The sequence below is a fragment of the Phyllostomus discolor genome, chromosome 7 (assembly GCF_004126475.2).
Source record: "Phyllostomus discolor isolate MPI-MPIP mPhyDis1 chromosome 7, mPhyDis1.pri.v3, whole genome shotgun sequence".
Classification (NCBI taxonomy): domain Eukaryota; kingdom Metazoa; phylum Chordata; class Mammalia; order Chiroptera; family Phyllostomidae; genus Phyllostomus; species Phyllostomus discolor.
In genome coordinates this window covers 134,321,424-134,342,451 of record NC_040909.2, presented here as the reverse complement: position 1 = coordinate 134,342,451, position 21,028 = coordinate 134,321,424, and the positions used below count along the sequence as shown (strand labels likewise).

Genomic DNA, 21,028 nt, shown 5'->3' with positions numbered 1-21,028 from the left:
TGTGAAATGGGGGACAAGCAGTGCCTCCCTCCCGCCATGGTTGTGGGGGCCGGTGAGATAGGATGCATCAGCCATGCAGAAATAACATGGACATTTTTAAAGATGTAAATATCATAAAAATAAAAAATAAAAAGTTACTCATAATCCTACCAAAAATTCCAGAAACAGCTGTTGCAGATATTTTCACGTGTTTTTCTTCTGGCCTTTCGTCATGTACATTTGCACGATGAAAGAAAGTGTTTACTACGCAGCTGAAAGAAAGAAGGGGCTCCTGCCCTTCGCAACAGCATGGATGGAACTGGGGGAGCATTTCGCTAAGTGAAATAAGCCAGGCGGTAAAAGACAAATACCATATGATCTCACCTATTGCAGGAACATAATAAACAAAACAAGCAAATAAGCAAAATAGCCCAGGAGACACGGAAACAAGAAACAGACTGACAGTGGCCAGAGAGAAGGAAGGAGGGGGTAAGGGGACAAAGAAGGGGGAGGGTCTAGTCAAGGAACACGTATCACGTATGAAGGAGCCACGGATGTGGAAACAGGGTGGGGACTGACAGTGGGCAGGAGTGGGGGGATGAGGCGGAGCGGGAGGGAGCAACAAGGAAAAACTGGGACAACCGTCATCAAAGAACAATAAGCAAATTTCCATAACAAATCGGTGTGACTTTCACAACGGAAAACAAGCGATGAGCATCTCATGAGGAAGAATAAAGGCCTCCACGGCATGCGGCTCTTTGCTCAGGGGGACTCCACCTCTCCGGATACATGCCCAAGTCGAGAGAGCTTTTGATCACGTTTTAATTCTTGTGCATCGGGGAGCTCACACTCTTATTTACAAACCCATGTCTGTCTTCTCCAAAGCCCTCGTTCCTAACACATATCAATGAGCAACCCTACATATGGAAGCCAAGCCTTCCTCTCCAGCACCGCCCTTTAAATGGCCCATAATACCACTGGGCTCCACGGCGCGGAGCAACCAGAGAGGGCGTGCAGCGTGTATTCCCAATCACATGACCCGTCACTCCTTTCTCTTCTGGCTGCAGCCGGAAGAACGGCTGGTTGCGGTCAGGGTACTGGGCTGTATCCGGCCCTGCCTCTCTCACCCGGGGCCAGGCCTACATGGCCACTGGGTCTCTCAGATCCCCATATGCAAAGCCCAGATCCTGGAAGAGAGTATTTACACCTGATGGGTGTCATTAGGGGACAATGGGAGGACATAATCCAGACATCCGATCCCCATCCTTGGCGCTCCAGCTAGAAGGACAGGCTCCAGCTAGGAAGAGGTGGCAGAGCAGATATGGCCGCTGGGACCGGTGGGGTTTGGAAGGTGCTCCAGGACCTCCAGGCCGGGAGGGGGGCACTTGAACACAGAGTACAGAAACGGCAGCGTGAGCTGTGCTCTGGGCAGAGCAGCAGCAGGAGGAGAGAGCCGGGGTGATGGATGTGATGGGGGTGTTCTGTGGCCCCTCCGAGCTGTTGGGAAAGAACACGGGTCCTCAGGGGCCCACCCTGAAGGCAGGGCTGAGCTGACGGGAGAGTGAGGCTGGTCTGTGGCGGGCCTGCAGGCTTTCGGAATGAGTCAGGGGCTGGCTGCCGACTGTGGTATTTTCCACCCGGCCATATGGGCTGGTTCTGAGCTGCAGAGGAAGACGCTTGGCCAGAGGCGGCCCGAGAAACCTCAGATCATATACAAATTTCTCCCTGTCCCCCACCCCACCCCATCTCCAGCTCCCGCATGTGTTAGCACCGCGCATCGCCTCCAGCCCCGGCTCCCTGCGCTCACGTGTGCACGCATACACAGCTTCCAGCCCCAACTGCTTCCTACGCCCCTCGCCCCGCACACAGAGCGAGACGGGTTTCCTCACTCCCACTGGGCATGTGTAAAAGGAAGAAGTCACACAGCGCATGACCGGGGGGCTCCCCAGGACCTGGCGCCTTGCATGATCAATTAGAGGGGCGGGGCAGGGGGTGAACCCGCCCGCCTGAGTGCAGGCTAGGGGACTCCCACAGCTGCAAAGCCTCTGGAATGTCTTGATGGAGCGAACGATAGAAAAGATGGAGAGACGGTGTAGCTCGAGGTGGTGGGCGGCCGGCTCCTGGTTTATGCAAACGCCGTAGGGAGCCTTTCGGATTAAGAAACACAAGCTTGGCTCCCCCACCCTCCTCAGGACACAAACACAGGCTGCCTGTAGATAAGGAGGACTTGCTTGATGATGGAGTAGGAATTCCAGATTTTTTTCTGATGGGCAGGGAGAGAGAGAGGGGCCAGAGTCTGGAGAGGGGAGAAGAGGGGAAGAGGGAAGAAGTCTCGCTAGAAGACTAGCGAGGGGGAGGCTGGGCCTGGGCAGAGGGTGGGGAAAGCAAGGTGCCCGGTGGTGGAGCGGCTGAGACATCAGAAGGCCCAGTGTCCCTAGGGGCGAGTTGTCCCCTGCCCTCGGTGGGCCGTGGCTCCCACCCACCCTGCAGCATGAGCCTGCCGCACCGGCAGCGGGGCTGGGGAAGTGAAGGGCGAGGGTGGGTGTCCACAATGGGCCAGGCTCTCGGGGGAGAAGGGGCAGGGGCGAGGTGGAGTGAGGTGGCTGGGTTCAGAGGTCACGCTCGGGACAGCAGAGGGCATGAGAAGGGCGCATGCGGGGATTCTCCCTGGTACATATGCGGGGCCACTGCCGGGGCATCATTGGTGTCCCGGCATGGGGGTTGGGGATGAATGCCACAAGGTCATGGGCATGGAACCGGTTTTCTTGCTAACGGGGTACCTCCCATCACCGCACAGAGAGGCAGGGGGTCGTGGGCACATGGGCCTGCCAGGGGCTCGGGGGGGCGCTGGGTCTCCCCATGGGGAGCTCACGGCCACTGTCTGGGAAAGCAGCTGCCAGTGCTCAGAGGACCACAGGAAGCTGCAGTCCCAGCTGCCATGGCCACAGGACCCAGTCTAGGGGGCAGCTCTGCCTGCTCGGCACCGCCCCTCTGGCCAGGAGGAGAGGGCTCCCAGCCCCGGGGTCACTGTCCGGGCCACTGCGAGTGGGTTCCCTCGGCCACGTGCAGACACCTCGCCGCTCCCTGGAGTTCACGGAGGGGGCAGTGGGCTTCCTGAGGGAGGAGGGGAGACCGAGCTGTTTACTCTCATGAAAGGAAAGGCAACCACGAGAGAAACGGGAGAGTTTAGGTACAGGAGGTCACCTACACAGGCCGTGAGTCACAGGAGTCCGAGAGACACATTCCTAGCCCTTGAACTGCTCCCTCCCCCTGCAGAGAAGGAGACAGGCAAGTGGCTGATCACAGGTCAGCAATACAAACGGTGACGCGGTGACGGTGACATTCTGTGGGTGAGCAGCGGAGAGGGCCCCTGGCCACCTAGAGGGGCCAAGACAGGCTTCACGGGAAGGAGGACAGGAAGAAGGAGGAAGTGAGAAGGAGCTCACGGGGGAGAAGAGAGGGGAGGGTTCGGGCAGAGGAGGCAGTGTGAGCGAAGGCCGACATTTCTTGGCCCCGAGGCTGGGGCTGGGGCTGGGGCTGGCCCCGGTAAGAAGCATTTCTGCACCACGTTCTTCCTGATGCCCCAAGCTCACTGCCTGCAACGGAAGAGACCGAGGCCTCAGCCAGCAAGGGCTGGCCGTGCACGTCTGGTGGCCGATGCTCCCGCTGCCTTCTCCCATTCCCCCAGCTGGGCGGAGGCATGGGGGGTGAGGCTGGGAGAAATTCTGCATCTTCCCATCGTGGGCAGCGACCTGAGGAGGAAACGTGACTTCCACACGTGTGTGCACAGTCAGAGCGGTAGGGCCCTGTGGTCGCCAGATGAGAACTCAGGCGCGCACAAGTGCAGGCGGGCTGGCCGGGTCAGGCCCCAGAAGTCACGTCCCACGCCAACAGAGCAGGTACAGTTCCCGCCAGGGGCGGCAGAGTGACCGACTTCTGCCTTGTCTGCCCCCCAGCCAGGAACCTCCGGGGGCGGCCCCAGAGGGGAGCACCTCTTTCTAAGTAACCGAACACTCCAGAGGGACCAGCCAAGGCCCCGAGAACACTGCTAGCGTGAAGAGCCTGCGTCTGGCCCCGCCCTGGCTGCACAGGAGGCTCTGCCCCAACTCCATCCGCTCTGGGGAAGCAGTCTGGTGCCCCACCACCTTGTGCAACACGGCGTGGCCGTGGGGCAGAGGAGGTCACGTGATGGAAAACGCCCTAAGAACAGGGGTCCAACGATGACACCCAGGAGGCCCCAGGGAACAGCTCTGTGACATCGGACAACTTACTCCCCCTCCCTGAGCCTGAGATTTCTCCACCTGTAAGATGCTGGTAACACTGTGTGTTCTGGCCTGCTCCCCAGACCAGACGAGTTACAAACCCTCATGCCCCGTGGGCACTCCCGAGAAGGCAGTATTTACATAAAAGAGGCCCGAGGTGGAAACTGGTGACTCCACACGGCCACTGAGGGACCCTGTGTCAAGCCACTTGCTGGGGCCAAGTTACGTCGTCCCCAGTGTTCCCGCCAGGCCTGCCAGGAGGCCCTGCTTACTGGTGGCCTAGCCACCATTGGGGTCCCCTCCCCTCTCCAAGCCTGTTCCCACCTAGAAAGTGGCAGAGGGCGACAGGCTGATCCCGAATGTCCCTTGGAGCTATGACACTGCACAGGACCACGGTGCTACAGGATTCCACCCCAGACAGCTCTCTCCTGGGTCCGCGGGGAGGCACTGAAAACGGAGCTGAGGAGCGCCCAGCCGAGGAGGCGCCGTGAGACCGCGTCCGGGTGCCCTTGACTGTGGGACTGTGGGACCCTGTGCGCTAGGCCAGCGGTGATAATACAGTTAGGGTGGAAACATGGAAAGTTTGTTGAATCAAATGCCTGTAAATGCAAAGCCTACTTTTTTGTGTGATCCACCAACAAACAGGGATCTGCCCCAGCATCAGAGGAAACACTGACAGATGGGAAAGGGTGCAAACTGCCCTGGCTGGCGTAGCTCAGTGGATTGAGCACGGGCTGCGAACCAAAGTGTCACAGGTTCGATTCCTAGTCGGGGTACATGCCTGGGTTGCAGGCCACGGCCCCCAGCAACCGCACATTGATGTTTCTCTCTATCTCCCTCCCTTCCCTCTCTAAAAATAAATAAATAAAATATTAGAAAGAAAAGAAAAGGGCAGCGAACTACACCAACCGCACTGGATGACGCGGAGGTCTTCGAGCTTCGTTCAGACTGTGCGTGATCTTCGTTCAGGACCGTGGAGTAACCTCCCGCCCAGGACGCAAGAGGCGGGGCTGGGGTAACACTAGAGCGACGACACCCGTGCTGGCACTGGGCTCCGTGCTGGGGTGATAGTGCAGGTGCTCATATGGGCACTCGATTCTGCACCGCTGTGATAAGCTGAGACCAAAAACTACTCAGGAGAGTAATGAACGACAGAATAAATGTCCATGTGTGATTTAAGGCTTTTTCAAAAGGTAGCTACAAAACAGTATGTAGTGTGGGAGCCTTTTGTTTGTTTGTTTGTTTGAATGCACCAAAAACCCCATGCTATAGGAATAGTTCTCTAACTGTAGATGACAGAATAGACTCCAGATGTCACGAGTCACTCTCTGGGTGTTGGGGTTCGGGGTGACCTCATGCTTTCTACGCCCCCGTAACCCGAGCCGGGAGTCACCTGCCAGTCTGAGGGGTGGCCGGGGAAGAACCGCCATGCAGATGCCGGGGCGCTGCCGTGGCTGGAGCCGATGGCGACCGGCTCGCGCTCTGACGGCTCACACACGTGGGAGCTATTTGGGGCCGGTGATGTCACCCGGCAGAGCAGCCTGTGGCTGTGGTTATGATGTCATATGCTGTCTGGCTGGGCGGCTCTGTGGCCAGCGAAGTCACTGGGTGGGGGCACCCCTGGGGGCCCCCTTGTCCCTTGCCCAGGGAGCTGCCTCATCTGCACTAGGTCCGCAGGGACGGGCCCCAACAGCCCGAGAAGTTCTCGGGCTGCAGCAGAGCAGCTGACTGGGCCTGGGGGCATGCGGGGACGGGCCTGCGCCCTCCTCGGGGCTGGACCTCGCGGGCCCCCAGCCCTGCCCAGCCTGCTGACCGCCTGCCATTTGACCATTGAGAGGGCTCATATCACAACTGTGTTTTACTGGGCTTTGTGGAGATCATTAAGGTCAGTTCTGACTATTCTCCTATGACCCCAGCATGCTGACCTCTAACTCGGCCCCCCGATGGGCCCTCTGGGACCCCGAGTGATTAACACCAACTCGCCCTTCAAAGAGTCTGGTCAAAAGTCCCCTCCTCCTCGGATCCCCCGGAGGCCACGGGCACGGAGACGGACACTTGGGGCTCCAGGCCTGGTGTCAGAGTTCCAGGGCCAAACCCCTCCCACGGGGTGTGGCCTGGGGCAGCAGTTCCCCCTCCGCTGTGTTTCGGTGAAACAAAGCTCACTCCCCACTTTGTGTGAGGACGAAACGAGGGCTGCTCCGGCTCGGCCCGTCCGGGACACTGCTCGCTGCGTGACAAGCGGTCCTCCCGCCTCTGCATCTCATCACAGCTCCTCCTCCTGGATGTCCCCAAACACCCTGGGGACTCGCACTGAACCCTCCAACTCCCTGTCCCATCAGTGACGGGCAGGCACACTATGCAGCCAGGACGGACACCTCATGTTAAACCTGGGCATGGACTCGGAAAGGCCCCTTCTCCCCAGGCACCCCAGGGATCTGGGCAGAGGAGTCATTGAGAACCAGGAGACTCGGGGGTTCCTCCTGGCCCAGCAGACTGAGTTGGCCAGGACTCTGTCTGAACCATCAGGCGCCCCCGTGTGTGACCCAGATTCAGCCCCCGTGAGCCGGAAGCGAGGTGAGAAAGGAGCATGGCGGCTCCTACCGTGGGGGCACGGGAACCCACAACTCAAGGTGCTCACCCCCCATGTTTGGGCATGACCTACTTGAGATAGCCAAGTTCCAGGTGGAAGGAGCAACAGGCTCTCTCCCCAGTAAGGTCTCCCCCTCCCCTAGTCCCCATGCACACCCTCCCACACCCGTGACCCATCAGCGGGTGTGAGGCATCATGCAGTGGCGGGGGGGGGCGCTGTCAGCAGTGGGGAGGAACTTGCAACATGGGGCTTACAGGATCTGGGGGATAAACCTCGGCTTTCTTGGGAACACTCCTAGATTCCTAGAGCATGAAATACACTTAGTCCCAATAAAATTCTCCCACAGTCTCCGAGTCAAAAGGTCCTGGTCTGCATTTACCCTGCCTGGAGTCCAAGGCCTCATGGGCCACGGGCTGAGGTAGCCACACAGTGGGGTATCTCGAAGGGCGGCCCGACATTTAAGGAGGAGAGGTGCGTGGGAGCCACTGGCACGGTGCCTGGCTCTCAGGAGACACCCCAATGGTGGAGACGGTCACACTTCCGAAGATACACTTGCTAAAAGCCTATATTAGCCCAGAGCTGGGTGGTTCTGACTTCTTCATAGCCTGGAAGCTCTGTGTGTCGATTTTCTGTTGCTGGCAAAACAGATCAGCTTACAATGACACGAATGTATTCCCCCTCGGGGTCTGTAGGTCAGAAGTCCTAGCCAAAATCAAGGTGCCGGTCAAGGCTGCCTTCCTCACGGGGGCTCCTGGGGGAATTCGCCTCCAGGCTCCTTCAGGTCGTTGGCAGGACCTCGTTCCTTGTGGCTGTAGGACTGAGGTCCCCTCCCCTTGCTGGCAGACGGCCGGGGGCCAGCCTCAGGTCCCCAAGGCCTCTGTGCAGCCCTGGGGTGGGGGTCCCCCCATCTTGGAGGCAGCAAGAGCTCACTGAGTCCCCCTCAGCCTTGACTCTCCTCACCCTCCCCTTCTACCGCCAGCCGGAGAAAGTTCTCTGCTTTCGGGGACCTTGTTTCTACTCCGGGCTCCAGCTACGTGATCCAGAGCTCTTCCTGTGTGAAGCCCTAATCACAGAGACAGAGTCCCTCTTGTCACGTAACAACCTACACACAGGCCCAGGTATCGGGGCGTGGATATCTTTGTGGGTCATTATTCAGCCTGCCACACCCTACTGTGGCTTCTGTCCCACCGTGATGAGAATTCCCTCGCAGAGAGACTCCGAGCTGAGGACCTCTGAGCTGTCCTTTCTTTCAAAAAGCACTTCCTGAGCACCCACTGTGTGCTGGGGACTCACTGGGTGCTTGGAATGTAAGATGCAAAGGCTTCTACCCCTAAGAGGACCGAGGAGGAGGAGGAGGAGGAAGGGACACTGAGTGTTGAACCTACAGCGTGTTGGGCACACTTCGTGTATGTTCTCTAACGGTCAAGGGCATCCCATCGGACAGATGGGAACACTGGAGCTCCGTAACTTGCCCAAGGTCACCCAGCTGATACACGGCCCAGTGTCCCCTCTGACTGTCCAGGTCAGGACACCTCCAGTCCACACAGGGCAGCACCACGCCTGCTGGGACCAAGGCCTGGACACCCCCCGCCGCCCACAGGGGCGACATCCCTCCCCCCCCCCCCCAGCAGGTGAGGCTGTCTGCATCTGTGACCTTCTGGAGGGACCTGGGGCTTTCCTGAGACAGCCGGGGGGACAGCTGAGTAGCGTGCAGTCCCCGGTCTGGCGGCCCAGGGTTCTGCAGAAGCCAGGGGAAGACTGTGGTGACGAGGGGGCGCTGGGCCCTGAAGTCTCCTCTGGCCGAATTTACATGTTCTTGGTGGTCCAGGTGCACTCCTTCCTCTTTCTGACGAGCCAGTGGGGGCCGCCCGCACCCCCTTCCTGCAGTGCTGGGGAGCTGCTGCTTCTGTCCCCCTGGTGTATGGTTAAACACTCCGAGCTTCGGGAAGGCCAGGGCCCCTGGCCAAGGGCACGGTCCAGAGGGCCGCTGGGAGGAGGGGGAACAGAACCCAAGGCCAAGCTCTGGTGCATCCACGCTGGGTTGTCTTTCTCCAGGGCCACACCGGCCCAGAGCCCTAGGCTGGTGTCTGAGGCCACACGGACTCGCCACCCAACGGGGTGGCCTGGCTCTTCTTTCTGCTGCGGGGCTGGCTGATGGAGGGTGGGGTGGGGGTGGCTTCTCCTTATACAGTATGTCCGTTTGCTCCTTTTTCTACTCAGAACGTCCTTCCCCCAGCTCTTCCAACATGGTTGGTTCCAACAGATCAGTCAGATGGATGATGTCATATCTACTCTCGAGAAGGATCCGAGCGCCCCTGCTTTCTCGCCACCCCCACTTTCTCGTCACCCCACCTCCGGCCTGGCACACGACGGGGCTCGAGGATGTTTGGGGACAGCTGCATGAGGGCGAGAGAGAAAGGTGGTGCCTTTCAAGGAGGAGAGACCTAACGAGCTCCCCACGAAGTATCAGGAAGCAGAGAGGACCCCAGGGTCATCTTAGAAAAGGACCGGCTAAGGCCTCAGACAAATGGGGGCCCCTTCTCCCCTTCCCAAGCAGACACGCCCCAGGCCAGGCAGCGCTTGGGCAGAGCCCGGATGTTGGTCACTGCCCCACGCTCATTGGTTAGCCCCACTTGTCTGTTTCCCACGGGGACTCTTACTCACTTTCTGACCTTGGACGACCCAGAACGTTGACTCACAGGGGCGCACGCAGGACGGGGTGCTGGGGCTCGGTGCTAGACTCTGCAGTCTGGCTCTGGGGCTGGAACCCGGGTCCCGGGTGGGTGGGGGCAGAGCCATGGGCGAGGAGGGGGAGGGGCAGGGCCCCAGGAGTCCTGGGGGGATGAGGGCGTGCTGAGGGAGCCGGGCGGGGCCGAGGCAGCTCCTGACCATGACACGCTGCCCGGGAACCTGCTGTGCCCTTGCTCCCGCAGGGGTCGTGGAACAGCATCCCCACGAGCCTGAGCTTCCCGCGCCAGGCTCATCTTTTTCGTCCTTTGTAGTCGGGCTGGAGTCCCCTTTCTGGGGAACGCTCTCCGTCCGCTCTGCCTCGGGTGCCCTCTTCTGGCCCCTGAAACCTCTGCTTTATCTCGTCCCTGTGGTCACCCGCATTCCACTGCCTCGTGAGCGGCCTCCCCGAGCCGCCCTCCGGACTCGGAGCCCGTCCGCGTCAGCACCGTCTGTCCCCGTGTCCTCGGCACTGAGCAGAGGGCCTGGCCAGAGCGGGGAAGGAGCTGGACAGGACCACGGGACGGCAATGAAAACGTCTTTTAACCGCTGTCCGTCGACGTCAGCTCAGGCAGGCCACTCACTTCCATTGTTTGGTGGGAACTTCCCCCCAGGGCTTGCAGGGCCGAGGGCGCCCACGTTTTCCAGCGGGAGCGCGTGCCCGGCTTGGTGGGGGGGGCGTGTGCTGAGTCATGCGGCCGGGGAGCTGCTGAGTCACAACTCCAGCTGCTGCCTGACTAGAACAGTCGTCTGTTTTGCTGCCTTTAAGGCAGTCATGCCCGAACCTGTCTGAGCCCCACGAAGGGTGACGTAGAGGTACACGCATTCCTTGAAGACAGGATGCAAGCATGGACTTCATGGGAGAAAGAGGGGAAGGGAAGGAGGAGAAAGGAGAAGACAGCAAGGAGGGAGGGAGGGAGGGAAGGAGGAAAGAGCGAGAGAGGGAGGGAGAGGGAGAAGCAGCTGAAGGAGAAGGAGGTGGTTAGGGTGAGGGCTACAAGAAGCATAACATGACAGTCTGAAATGTATCTATCATGACTGTAAGCAACTGATAAACTATAATACAAGATCATCACCTGATCTTAAGGCACCGGGGTTGTATCCCAGACCAGGGGGGTACGACGCTGACTTCAAGCACATCGCTTGGCCTGGGAACAATCTGCATAAAGTCTTAATGCGGTAAATGAAGCTCACTGGTTTTTGGTGGTTGGGATCGCCCCACGGAGCAAAGCCTGGGGGGCTTAGGTGAGGTTGGAAGACAAAGAAAATCTGAGAGCGTGGACGGTAAAAAAGAAAAAAGAGAAAAGAAAAAAGAGAAAAGAAAAGAAGAGAAAAAAGAAGAGAGAAAGGGAAAGAAAGAAAAGAAGAAAAAAGGAACAAAGAAGGAAAAATGAGGTGGTGTAAGGACCCAAACACACTCATTGTTTAAGTAGCAAGCTAGGAAATTGGTGGAATGAGAAAACTATATTCTTTCGAATTATAAAAGTAGCCAAAGGAAGGAATAAGAAGCATACTGTTCGCCCACTTTCGGAGGTCCGTGGGGAGAGGCCGGTGGGACCGCGGGAACCGAAACCAGAGGCACACGGCGGTAAATCACACGGAGGAAACAGACCGTGCGGGAGCTTGGGGCACCGAGCTGGGGAGCAAGCTGCTGCAGGAGGTGGCTCCTGCACGACAGGACGATGGCTGGCTGGGGACCACAGGGGGTCATCCCTTAAGGACAGGTCTTGTTAATTTGAAAATGTAGACTTTCAAGCCGTACCTTAGCCCATTTATTCTCAAAATCTGGGGGACAGAAATCTGTTTTGCACAAGCTTCTCAGGTGACTTTCATGCCTTCAGACCGGCCGTGACACTACTGCCCGATGGCCTTGGGTGGCCCGGGAGGAGCTGTCCTTGCTGCCCCAGCTCCAGTGGGGACCAAGGGGTCCCTGAGCCCCCTGCACTCTGCTGCCTCTGTGAGGGGGCTTGAGGGGGGAGGGCCTCGCAGGCTGGTGTCACAACTTCCCTCGGAGGGAGGCACCGGCCTTACTCAGCTTCTTGCTTCCCAGCTGCTCCCAGCATCGGGGGAAGATGACTCAGAGAGATGACCGTGCTCGGGGCCAACGTCCTCACTTTGTTTCTCAGTTCCTGCCCGACTGACCCCGAAGGCCACTCTGATGGCGGTGCTGCCCTTTTCACCTCCTGACTCAGTGGTGACCTTTGCCTTCCTGCCCTTTGCCGGGGGGGGGGGGGGTTGCCATGCCTTCAATGCTGTCTCCTTGAGGCAGGAGAGTGGGAAGCTAGGGAAACTCCTGGACATGTGGAATAAAGGAAACCGAGACCAGGTCATTAAAGAAGGCCGAGCAACCTGAGCCGTGTACAGCCAGCGAATGAATCCCACGGCTCTATCGGCCCTGGCCGAGGACACGTCGAAGCAAGCGGTTTACACTTTCCAGAGTGTCCTGGGAACAGGATGGCCTCGGGCCCCGTTCCTTTTCAGTGACGTTCTTGATGACGTTCTTTGAAAACAGAACTAACCAGAAAATAACCCTGACCCCTGTATCCACGCATTCTGGTGAGCCACTGTATGCAAAGACACACCTGGAAAGCTCACAAATGTTCTGTTCAGACCACCCCGAGACCTCCCCCTAGGATTCCTGCCACCAAAGGAGGGTAAAGCCTAGCGATGAAGGCCCCGCGGTGTGCTCTCGGTAGAGCACTTCCATGCCTCGTGTCCCTGCTGTCTTCCTCCCGAACTCCGAGGGTCCCCGCGAGGCCTGCACCCGGGGGGCAGTGGGCGGCGGCAGCGGCAGCCTGTCCCAGGCCTACCCCTGACCCTGTCTCCACGGCCCCCTCTTCTCCGACTGTCTCCCTCCTGCTGCTGCTTCTGCTTTCAGCCCTTCCTCTGTCCCACGGTCCCCAGCTCTGACAACACACTCTCCAAACCACCCGCACCACGTTGCGGGATCTTCCCTGCACGAAGAATCCACACACTGCACATCCCCAACCGGCCCGAGGCAGGGTGGCTCCGGGCCCAGACCCCCGTCCCGTATCAACCCCACATGATAGCCCATCCCATCTGGGAAGGGGTGGGGGCTTCAGGGGGACCTGGGTGAACACCAGAGTGGGGACGCAGCCTGGAGTTCTGACAGCAGCCCTGATGACAGGGGCCGGCGGGGGGCCCTGGTGTGCCGTGTTCCCAGCCTCTTCTTGATGAGGGGCCCAGGGGTCCTCCAACTCCTACAACCTGACTCCACTGTATGTTGTCCCTGTGGCCATACTTTTCTGAGAGCAGTTCCAGCGCAGAGACCACGGCGGCCTGGCCGTCAGATCCCTCCCGTTTCCCAGCCCTGCCTTCTCGCAGGCGGGCACATCACCGGGGCCGCGTTGGCTGTGAACTGTAAGGGCTTTCTGAACAGCACTCCATGGTTTTCTATTCACGTACCCCAGCACCCTCCATCAGCGGGGCGACTCCAGGGCAAAGTGGGCGTCATCGCTACAACAGGATGTCATGATGGGTTGTTTTTTTTCTCACACTTTTCACAGGCTGAGAACAGATAGTGGGTGGCACCCTGTGCTCGACCGTGCCCCGTACAGGGCTCCCGGAGCAGGCTGCCCAAGCGGGGTCCCCCAGGACCAGCCCACCACCCACCCACCAGCGAACGGAACAACACACTTTCAGGGCCAGTGACGGTGGATTGGGGGTTTTGGTATTGGACTGGAGTGGACTTTTTTTAACCAGGAAAATAATGGGCTAGGCCTGGGGTGTGGCCCAAGGGCAGGATAAAACACACCCCTGAACAGGTATGACGATGTATTAGTTTTCGATAGCTGCTGCAACAAATCACAAATGGGCTTGTAACAATGCAGCCTGATTAGATGATGATGGTTCTGTAGGTTAGAAATCCAACATGGATCTAGGTGGCTAAAATCAAGGCGTCGGCTCTGTGAATTTCTTTCTAGAGGAAGAAATTTAGCAGAAAAATTCATGCCCTTGCCTTTTTCAGCTTCTGAAGATTTCTCACAATCCTGAGCTCCGGCCCTTCCTCCATCTTCAAAACCAGCCAAGTCCCTCCCCTGCTCTCATCTCTCTGCTCCTCCCTCTTGTCTCCTTTCTCCACTTTCAAGGGCCTTTGTGATTGCGTGGGACCCACCAGGGCGACATCAGCCACTCCCCGTCAGCTGACTAAGCCACACTGCTCTGCTCAAATCACGGTGAGCCCGTTTCCTAGAAGTGGGGACACAAATGTAGATGTCAAGTGGCTTCTACCAGTAATTTCTCACGGAAGATTTTCCTCCGTGAGAAAAAAGAAGAACTTGAAGGGAACATCTTGCACCCTTCCCTGCCTGCCTCCAGCACAGGATGCTGTCAGGAGGGGCTGTGATATCCGGATCTGTGGCAGCCACATTGCGTCAGTGAAGTGAGATATTATCTGTGTGCCGGCAGAGGTGGCAGAGAGGAGGCTGGGCGGAGCCTGGGCCCTTGAGGATGTGATTGAGCCATTGCTCAATCCTAGGACCACGTGCCGCTGGGAGCACCTTTAGGTTAAGGCTCTTCAGTTGGGTGCTGGGTTTCCCATCCTAGCCCACAGAGCCTATAATGTAGGTTAGAGGTCACCTAGGGTTTTGGGGGCTACGGGGGAGGTTTGAGGAACACACAACGTGGCTATAGACCAATCTGAAGTCCAGGAAGTGCAAGGACACGGAGAAGTCCGCAAACCTGGGTTGTGCTCCGATTCACTGCCTCCCCGAGGTGTGAATTCAGACGCACCCTAAACCTCCAGGAGCCTCACCTCCCAGGTCTGCCCGGTGAGGTGACAGTCCCAGCAGGTGACGTGTCCCTGAGTGTGGTCTGTGCTCAAGTGAGAATATGTGTGTGAGCTCATCTCTGACACGCCAGGTCGACGACAGAGACTGCTGATCAGCTCCGTCCACTCTGTGTGTGTGCGCGTGTGTGTGTGCGTGTGTGTGTAACTGGGAGACAGACAGACAGACGGACAGCTGTAAATAGGAGATTTGCCTTCACAAGTGTGTCCCTTAGGAGGGCGAGTGATAAAGTCAGTTGCTTATCTGGGAACCCAAATCCGCCAAAAGCCGGGGTCCTGATCCCATCTCCTTGCACGTGCCCCTCACATTCAGTGAAGTCCCGGCAATGCTTCTTCCTAGAGGGTTCTCTCAGACACGCCCCTTGCCCCATTCCTACCCCCTCCGCCTCGGTTCAGCTCATCGCCTCTTGCTCAGAATACTGTGCCATCCTAGTGGCTCTCCTGCCTCCTTTCTGGAACCTTCACAACAGAGCCCTTTCTAACACTCAGGCAGGACTCCGGGCCTGCCCTCGCTGGGTCCCTGGGCCCGGTGTCTGTTCAGCTTCTCTCCTCTCCTCTCCTGCTGGAGGGCGGGCCTCTCGCCTCCCCAGCACCCAGCACAGAGCCTGCTGCACAGAGGACGCTACAGAAACATTTGTTGGAAGCAAGTGGCAGAGGGTAGCCCGGGGTGCAAACCGCAGGAAGATGGGGTAAGACTGGAAGATTATTAAGACACAGTTTGGCATTTCCCAAGGATAGCCTTGAATGAAGAAATCAGAGTCACCATTGTGTGACTGCAAGTAGACACTTTATTGAGGGCTAGGGGCTGTTTTAGACAATGAGGTGCCTGGGGTGGCAGCCTGGGGTGGGGTGGGGGGGTCAGCAGAATGGGTGGAGGCGCCAGGGGCTGGTCACTTGCTGTAGCTCTTGGAGCCTGGATCTGGGAGGTCTTCTCCCGGGCCGGAGCCCGCCGGCGGCTCTTCCTCCTCACCGAGTGCGGACAGCCCATCCTCGGCTTCATCTGAAACATGGGGGCGAGGCTGATCCCCTCCAGGTCCGGGCTTTCCTCCCTCGTCACTCTCTCTCTGACCCGGAGAGACCCAAGCCTCTGAAGGGCGCTCCCTGCTGACACCCTACAGAGGGTGTTTCCAAAGAGCCTGGCCGTAGGGACGAGCGGAGGGTGCAATGGGACTTGGGTGCATTGACAGACTGCCTCTGGGTCTTAGAAGGTAAAAGCAGGGTTGAGCGTCCAGAAGGTACTGGACAAGGTCCCTTCCCTGACAAATGCGCCACTCTTACGGGATCTCTGCGTGAAGACCTCCTGCCGTTGTGAAACACTCAGCCCAGTACCCTTCCCTGAGAAGACTGCCCAGCCCTCGCTCCGGGCAGACTTCTGGGCAGACTTCTGGGCAGACTTCCGGCCAGCACCAGGAAGCTCACGGCCAGCCACTGGGTTCGGTCCCTCCCTCCCCCTCCCTCTCAAAGCTTCTCAAGGGCATTGCTTGTATCTTGATACTCCCAGTGGCCTTGTTATGGTTCCCGTTGTCCCCGTGGCACCTCTTCAACAGGAAGTTCTCTCCAAGAGGAAGTTCTCTTCGACAGGAAGTCCACTTCAACAGGAAGGGATAGAATCCCCGCTTCTCCCCTGGCTAGAGCTCACTCCCCAAGCTGCTTTACCCAGCCCTTCAAGGGCAGCGAGGAGGAGGAGGCTCGAGGTCCTACCTTCTCTCCGGACACCAATGCAGCAGGCTGGCTCCCCACTCGACTGTCCCGCAGCCCCCCTACCCCGCAGTGTCCTCTCTCTCTCTCTCTCTCGCATCCCCCTCCTGCCCCCAGCAGAACAGGAGGCCCTTGGCAAAGAGGAGTGCCCAGGCTGGGAGCTCCTCACGGGAGGCAGCTGTGCTGACAGCCCCCCAGTGACCGGGTGGCTCCAGCACGCTCAGCCAACACACAGCAGGAAATGCCGAGCATCGACCACCCGCCCGCCCTCCACCTGGCCCCACCTGCTCCAGGCTCCCCTACCTGCAGGTGCCTTCAGGGACCTGATGTACTTGGACCAGAACGCGCAGTCGGCCCTTTTCAGGCCCCGGCGGTTGGGGAGCAGGGCGCTGAACTCCTTGTAGTTCTCGCCGTCGGCACCCGGGACGAAGTCGGGCCAGGGGGCTGCAAACCCAGGCGCCTTCCGCGAGAACTCGTGCGGGTAGTTGGGGTTTCTGGGAGGAGGGGAAGAGTGAGACACCCGTGAAGGAAGGCTGTCTCTCCTTCCATCCCTGGGGGTCACTTCCACCGGCACATGGTCTCTCACGGCCCGCTCGCGCCTCTTTGGGGGTCCCAGCAGGATGTAACGGCTGTGCTACAGATGGCTAAAGGCCTGAAGGCCCCGGACTCGCACCCTCGGGCCATCTCTGGGAGAGGAAGACCGGAGGTCGCGACCCAGCAGCACCCCGCTCAGGACCTGGCCATGCCTTTCTGCGTTTCTGAGTGCTCAAGAGGCCACTGTGCCCCTGTCTGCCCTGGGGTCCTTTAATCTGGACCCCGAGGCTGGTCTCTGGGATGCCTCTGTCTGCCGCAGGCCTGGGAGGGAGGGTGGGCGGGCCTCGAGCCAGGCAAATGTGTCTGCCACCTGCAGGTCAACTTCCTTTGGAAAGAGGATGTCACATGCCCCCCGAAACAGGCTCCTTCTCAGACTTGTCACCCAGAACCCCCTCCTAGAGTAGCCGCCTGTCTCCCCTACGCTAGCCGCACCCCAGCCCCACCTGACCATCTGACATTCACCAGGCCAGGGGCGTCTCTCGCCCCTGCCCCGGCTCCCACATGCTCCCCGTGTCACATCCGCAGTGAAACATTTTCAAGTTCCAAATTAAAAGGCCTTTCCATTTAACTCCCACAAGACACTGTGTCAAGTTCTCTGTTGTCCTGCTTTCAATTGGGGTTGGATTTTTCGTTTCCGACTGCCAGTAGCTGGTCTCTGAAACGTGACTTGTTGACCTTTTACCTTTCCGGGGGTCCGGGGACCGTGCTAGGGGACCAATGCGTGTATGGCAAGGGGGCAAAGGGACAGAGGCGGGCTGCCAGTGGGAGGGGCAGCAGGAGACAACCCGGGAGGCGGAGCAGCCGGTCTGCTACAGGGGCTGGAGGAGCGGCGTGTGGGGGCGGCTGGAGGCAGAGGAGGATGAGTCTGGAGCTTTTTCACTTAATCTAATGATCCAACACAGTGGTTCTCAGCTCGGGTGACTCTGCCTTCCAGGGGACATCTGGCAGGGTCCGAGACAGCTGCAGTGCTCACGGCTGGGACGGTGCAGGCCAAGCAGACTATGGGGCCCGGGACAGCCCCCAGCACAGACAGCTGCCCGGCCCCGGGGTCCACAGTGCTGGGGCTGAGAAACCCTGGTCAAGGGCCGTCAAATGCGGCTGCACAAGGCAGAGTCAGACTGAAACTGTGCTTTGCCGAGATGAATCTACGCAAAGGAAGTTTTGGCCAGAAAGGGGAGACCGAGCCAGAGAGACCGGGGGCAGGCGACTGCCCAGTGGAGGGAGACAGACACGAAGCCGTCCATGCCAACCAGGGCCCGTGTGCAGTGTGGGGGCAGGGGAGCACATGAGGGCGTCGGGGTGCCACGGTCCACTCACCCGGAGCGGACGAAGTTGGAAAAGTACTGCATGACCTGCAGGGACACGCCTCTCTCCTCCCGGGTGAACCGCCCCTCGCAGGCAGGGTGAAAGGGCAGTCCGAAGGCGTACTGGACGTCGGCCAGCAACTCCAGGCTGCGAAAACACGTGGAAAGGAGGGGAAGCAAAGGTGATGAGGGCAGGACACTGCTGGAAAAACCGGATGAGCTGGAAACCAACATTCCTCCCCAAATGGGGACTTTCCTCTCTTCGCGTCTGGGCTTCCGTTTAGCGCCCGGTTCAGCTGCGGTCTGGCTGGACCTTCCGTGCGGCGGCCCCCGCGGGGCAGGCCTGTGGCCTGTTGGTTAAAGCAAACGCCACGCCGATCGCCCAAGTCTCTGGGAACAGTCCCCTAAGTGGCTGTCCGAGAGAACATTTGTTCGACCGTGCTCCAGCCATGGGACTCACGGTATCAGCCGAACACCTGTTAGTTCGGAGCGGCCTGTAGTTTGAGCCCTTCTCGGTGCCGGCCCTTGTTCACACACGGTGCGCACACGCCCGGCTCTTCAAGGCTGACGTGCGCCCGTGCGGCCCACCCCGGTACAGGGCCTGCACACAGCAGCCGGCTGCTAAATGTAAGTGTACTCTATGGCGGAATGAATACCTAACAAGCTGTGGGCAGGAAGGAGATGAAGATGTGGAGGCCAGGCGAGTGGTTTGAGTGGACAGAGCTGGAGCTGGCACCGGGGAGACCAGCCCGGGGGTGCGTGGGGCCCTGGGACTGAGCAGTGGGAGAGTGGGGGCGCTGGGAGGGGCTTTATAGGTGAACAGTAAAGAATTTGGCTTTCCCCAAAGAGAGGTCTGGCCTTTGTCCTTTGTGTCTGGGGGGGGATCGATGTCATCCCTGATGGGAGTGTCTCTGTTTAGGAAAAGGCTGGCCACACCAGATCGCCTAGTACGTGTGACCACATCCTACCGAGGGGGGTGGGGGCTGGCCGTGCCAAAACACTGACTGTGCAACTTAGAATGGGGGATCTGAGTCACACGGTCCCAGCCAACCTGCAGACTGAGATTAACCACCTGGGCCATCAACCAACCAACCGGTCCCCAGTGAAACCTTCAAACACCAAGTTCAGGCGCAACTCCTGAGTGGCACTACTCAGTATGTGCTGTCACAACGATGTTGAGAGAGAGTGGCCCCTCCTAAGTCCACAAGAGACAGTGGCGGAGCTTTGCGCTGGGAACCCCGCCCCCACCCCGGGCTCCGACTCTGCCGCTCTTCCTCTGCTGACCCACGTCTGCACCCTTCCCTGTGACAACCGTCCCCACCAGTACAGCAGCTCCCGGGGAGGTCTGTGTGACCTGCTAGTGAATGATCAAACTGAGGGTGGTGTGGGGACTCCTTTGAACTTGCACTCGGGGCCAGAACGGACGTGGTCTTACATGAAGACTGTGTTTTCTGACCTTATAGTTGGTGCCAAACTTATCTCAAGAGCCAGTCTCTAATTTTTCTGACAAGGAAAACCAGGTCCAGAGAGGTTTCTCCGTTTACCCAGAGACACACAGGAAGCTGAACGACGGAGTCAGATCGGGGTGTTGCTAGGAAGCACAATGCTAGCCCAAAGGCCCAGGGCGTGGCTCCTCCCTCTGTGTTCAGGTGGGTGACGTCTGGCAAGTTACCAGACCTCCCTGACCCCTGCGTCCTCGTCCACGGAACAGGTGTCTGAATGCCCGCCTCACGGGGACGATGGGGAAACCGGGGCAAGATGGTGTGTGGAGTGGGCACCTCGAAGGCAAACGCAGCGTGGCCCAGCTCTTCCTCCTCCCTGATGCAACCGGCCGTCGCCCAGGTAACAGCAGAAACCCTGAGCAGGGTGCAGAGGGTCGCCGGCGCATCTCCTCTGCGTGGTAGGAGGCGCGGAGCACCTGGTGGACACGCGTCCTGGGGACAGCCTCAGACTGGGTGGCACCCAGATAAAAGCAGGTCGGGCAGAGACTGGCTGAGTACGAAGGAGGACACTTCATGAACACGCAGTGTGGCCGCGGCTCTGACTCAGAGTGAATCCCTGCTGTCCCCCCAGACTAGGAAAGGGGGTTCTCGAGCGAGGCTGGGGACCGTGGGGACCAGTAGGGACGGGGCTGGGGCCCGATGGCCAAGGGAACTTCTGAGGGACTCAAGAGCCGGAATGCCTCCTAGGACCACGAGTGTCACCACCAGGTGTACACGTGACAGGCAGCAGCTTGAGTCACTCAGCTGAGACCCAGCTCAGCCGCTTACTGCCTGTATAACTGGGTGTCATCTGACTTCTCCACGCCTCAGTTTCCTCATCATGAAAAACCAGACCGAACCAGCCACAGCATGTGGCCGCTCCTCAAAAAAAACTGCTTTTACCAAGGCCAGGCATGATAACGGGTGTAGTAGTACTGTGTCCACACGGGGCCCTGACACCGGGGGGCCTGGTAGGAGGGAGAGGGGACGTGTGTGAGCTACGGGACCAGCTGCAGTCGGTCGGGATGGGGGAGAGTAAGAACCACGGGGTGCAGCACTGCATCGCCAGGCCCCCTGGGCCCCCTCAGAGTGGGGTCGGCTTTGCTCCCGAGAGGAAAGCAGAAAGGGGCCGGGCCATAAAAATGTACAGGCTCCTGGGGCCTGAAGAGCAGAGCCCACATCCAGGGCCAGGACTGTTGTGTTCGAGCTCAGGAAAGAGCCGATCCTGCAGGCACCAAGCCGGCCTGTTCTGCCGCTAGCTCTGCTCAGCCCATCACAGCTGCCGGTTCCCGAGACGCACCTGCGATGCGCCAGGGACCCGGGAGGCCTGTGAACACCGACATCCAGGACCAGCGGGCCCGTGCATGCATCGCCTGCCTGCTTTCCAGGCAGCGAGGCTCAGGAGAGAGAGGAGACACACGCCGGAGACACGGGGAGCCGGGATTCAGAGCGGAGGGCCCTGGCCTCACTCTGTGCTCTGTGGGCTCTCCCTGTGGGCGGGGCGCTGAGGGTCACCAAAAGATACTCAGGAGCTGAGTTCTGAGCGTTGTTGGAAGGTCTGCAAAGGGAAAAGGAACACAGAGCAA

At 59.1% G+C, this 21,028-nt stretch overlaps 1 protein-coding gene across 1 annotated transcript in view; it reads right to left on the bottom strand.

Annotated features, from left to right (window-relative positions):
- Nucleotides 1–15,174: 15,174 nt before the first annotated feature.
- The window catches only part of TG (thyroglobulin), a 200,486-nt gene continuing 194,632 nt past the window's right edge, over nt 15,175–21,028 (bottom strand). Inside the window, exons 47-49 of the mRNA XM_028533893.2 lie at nt 17,975–18,109; nt 16,367–16,557; nt 15,175–15,365 (exon numbers count right to left, since the gene is read on the bottom strand). Coding sequence (XP_028389694.1) covers nt 15,256–15,365; nt 16,367–16,557; nt 17,975–18,109 — 436 coding nt within the window. The 3' untranslated portion in view covers nt 15,175–15,255. The remainder of the gene's footprint in view (nt 15,366–16,366; nt 16,558–17,974; nt 18,110–21,028) is intronic.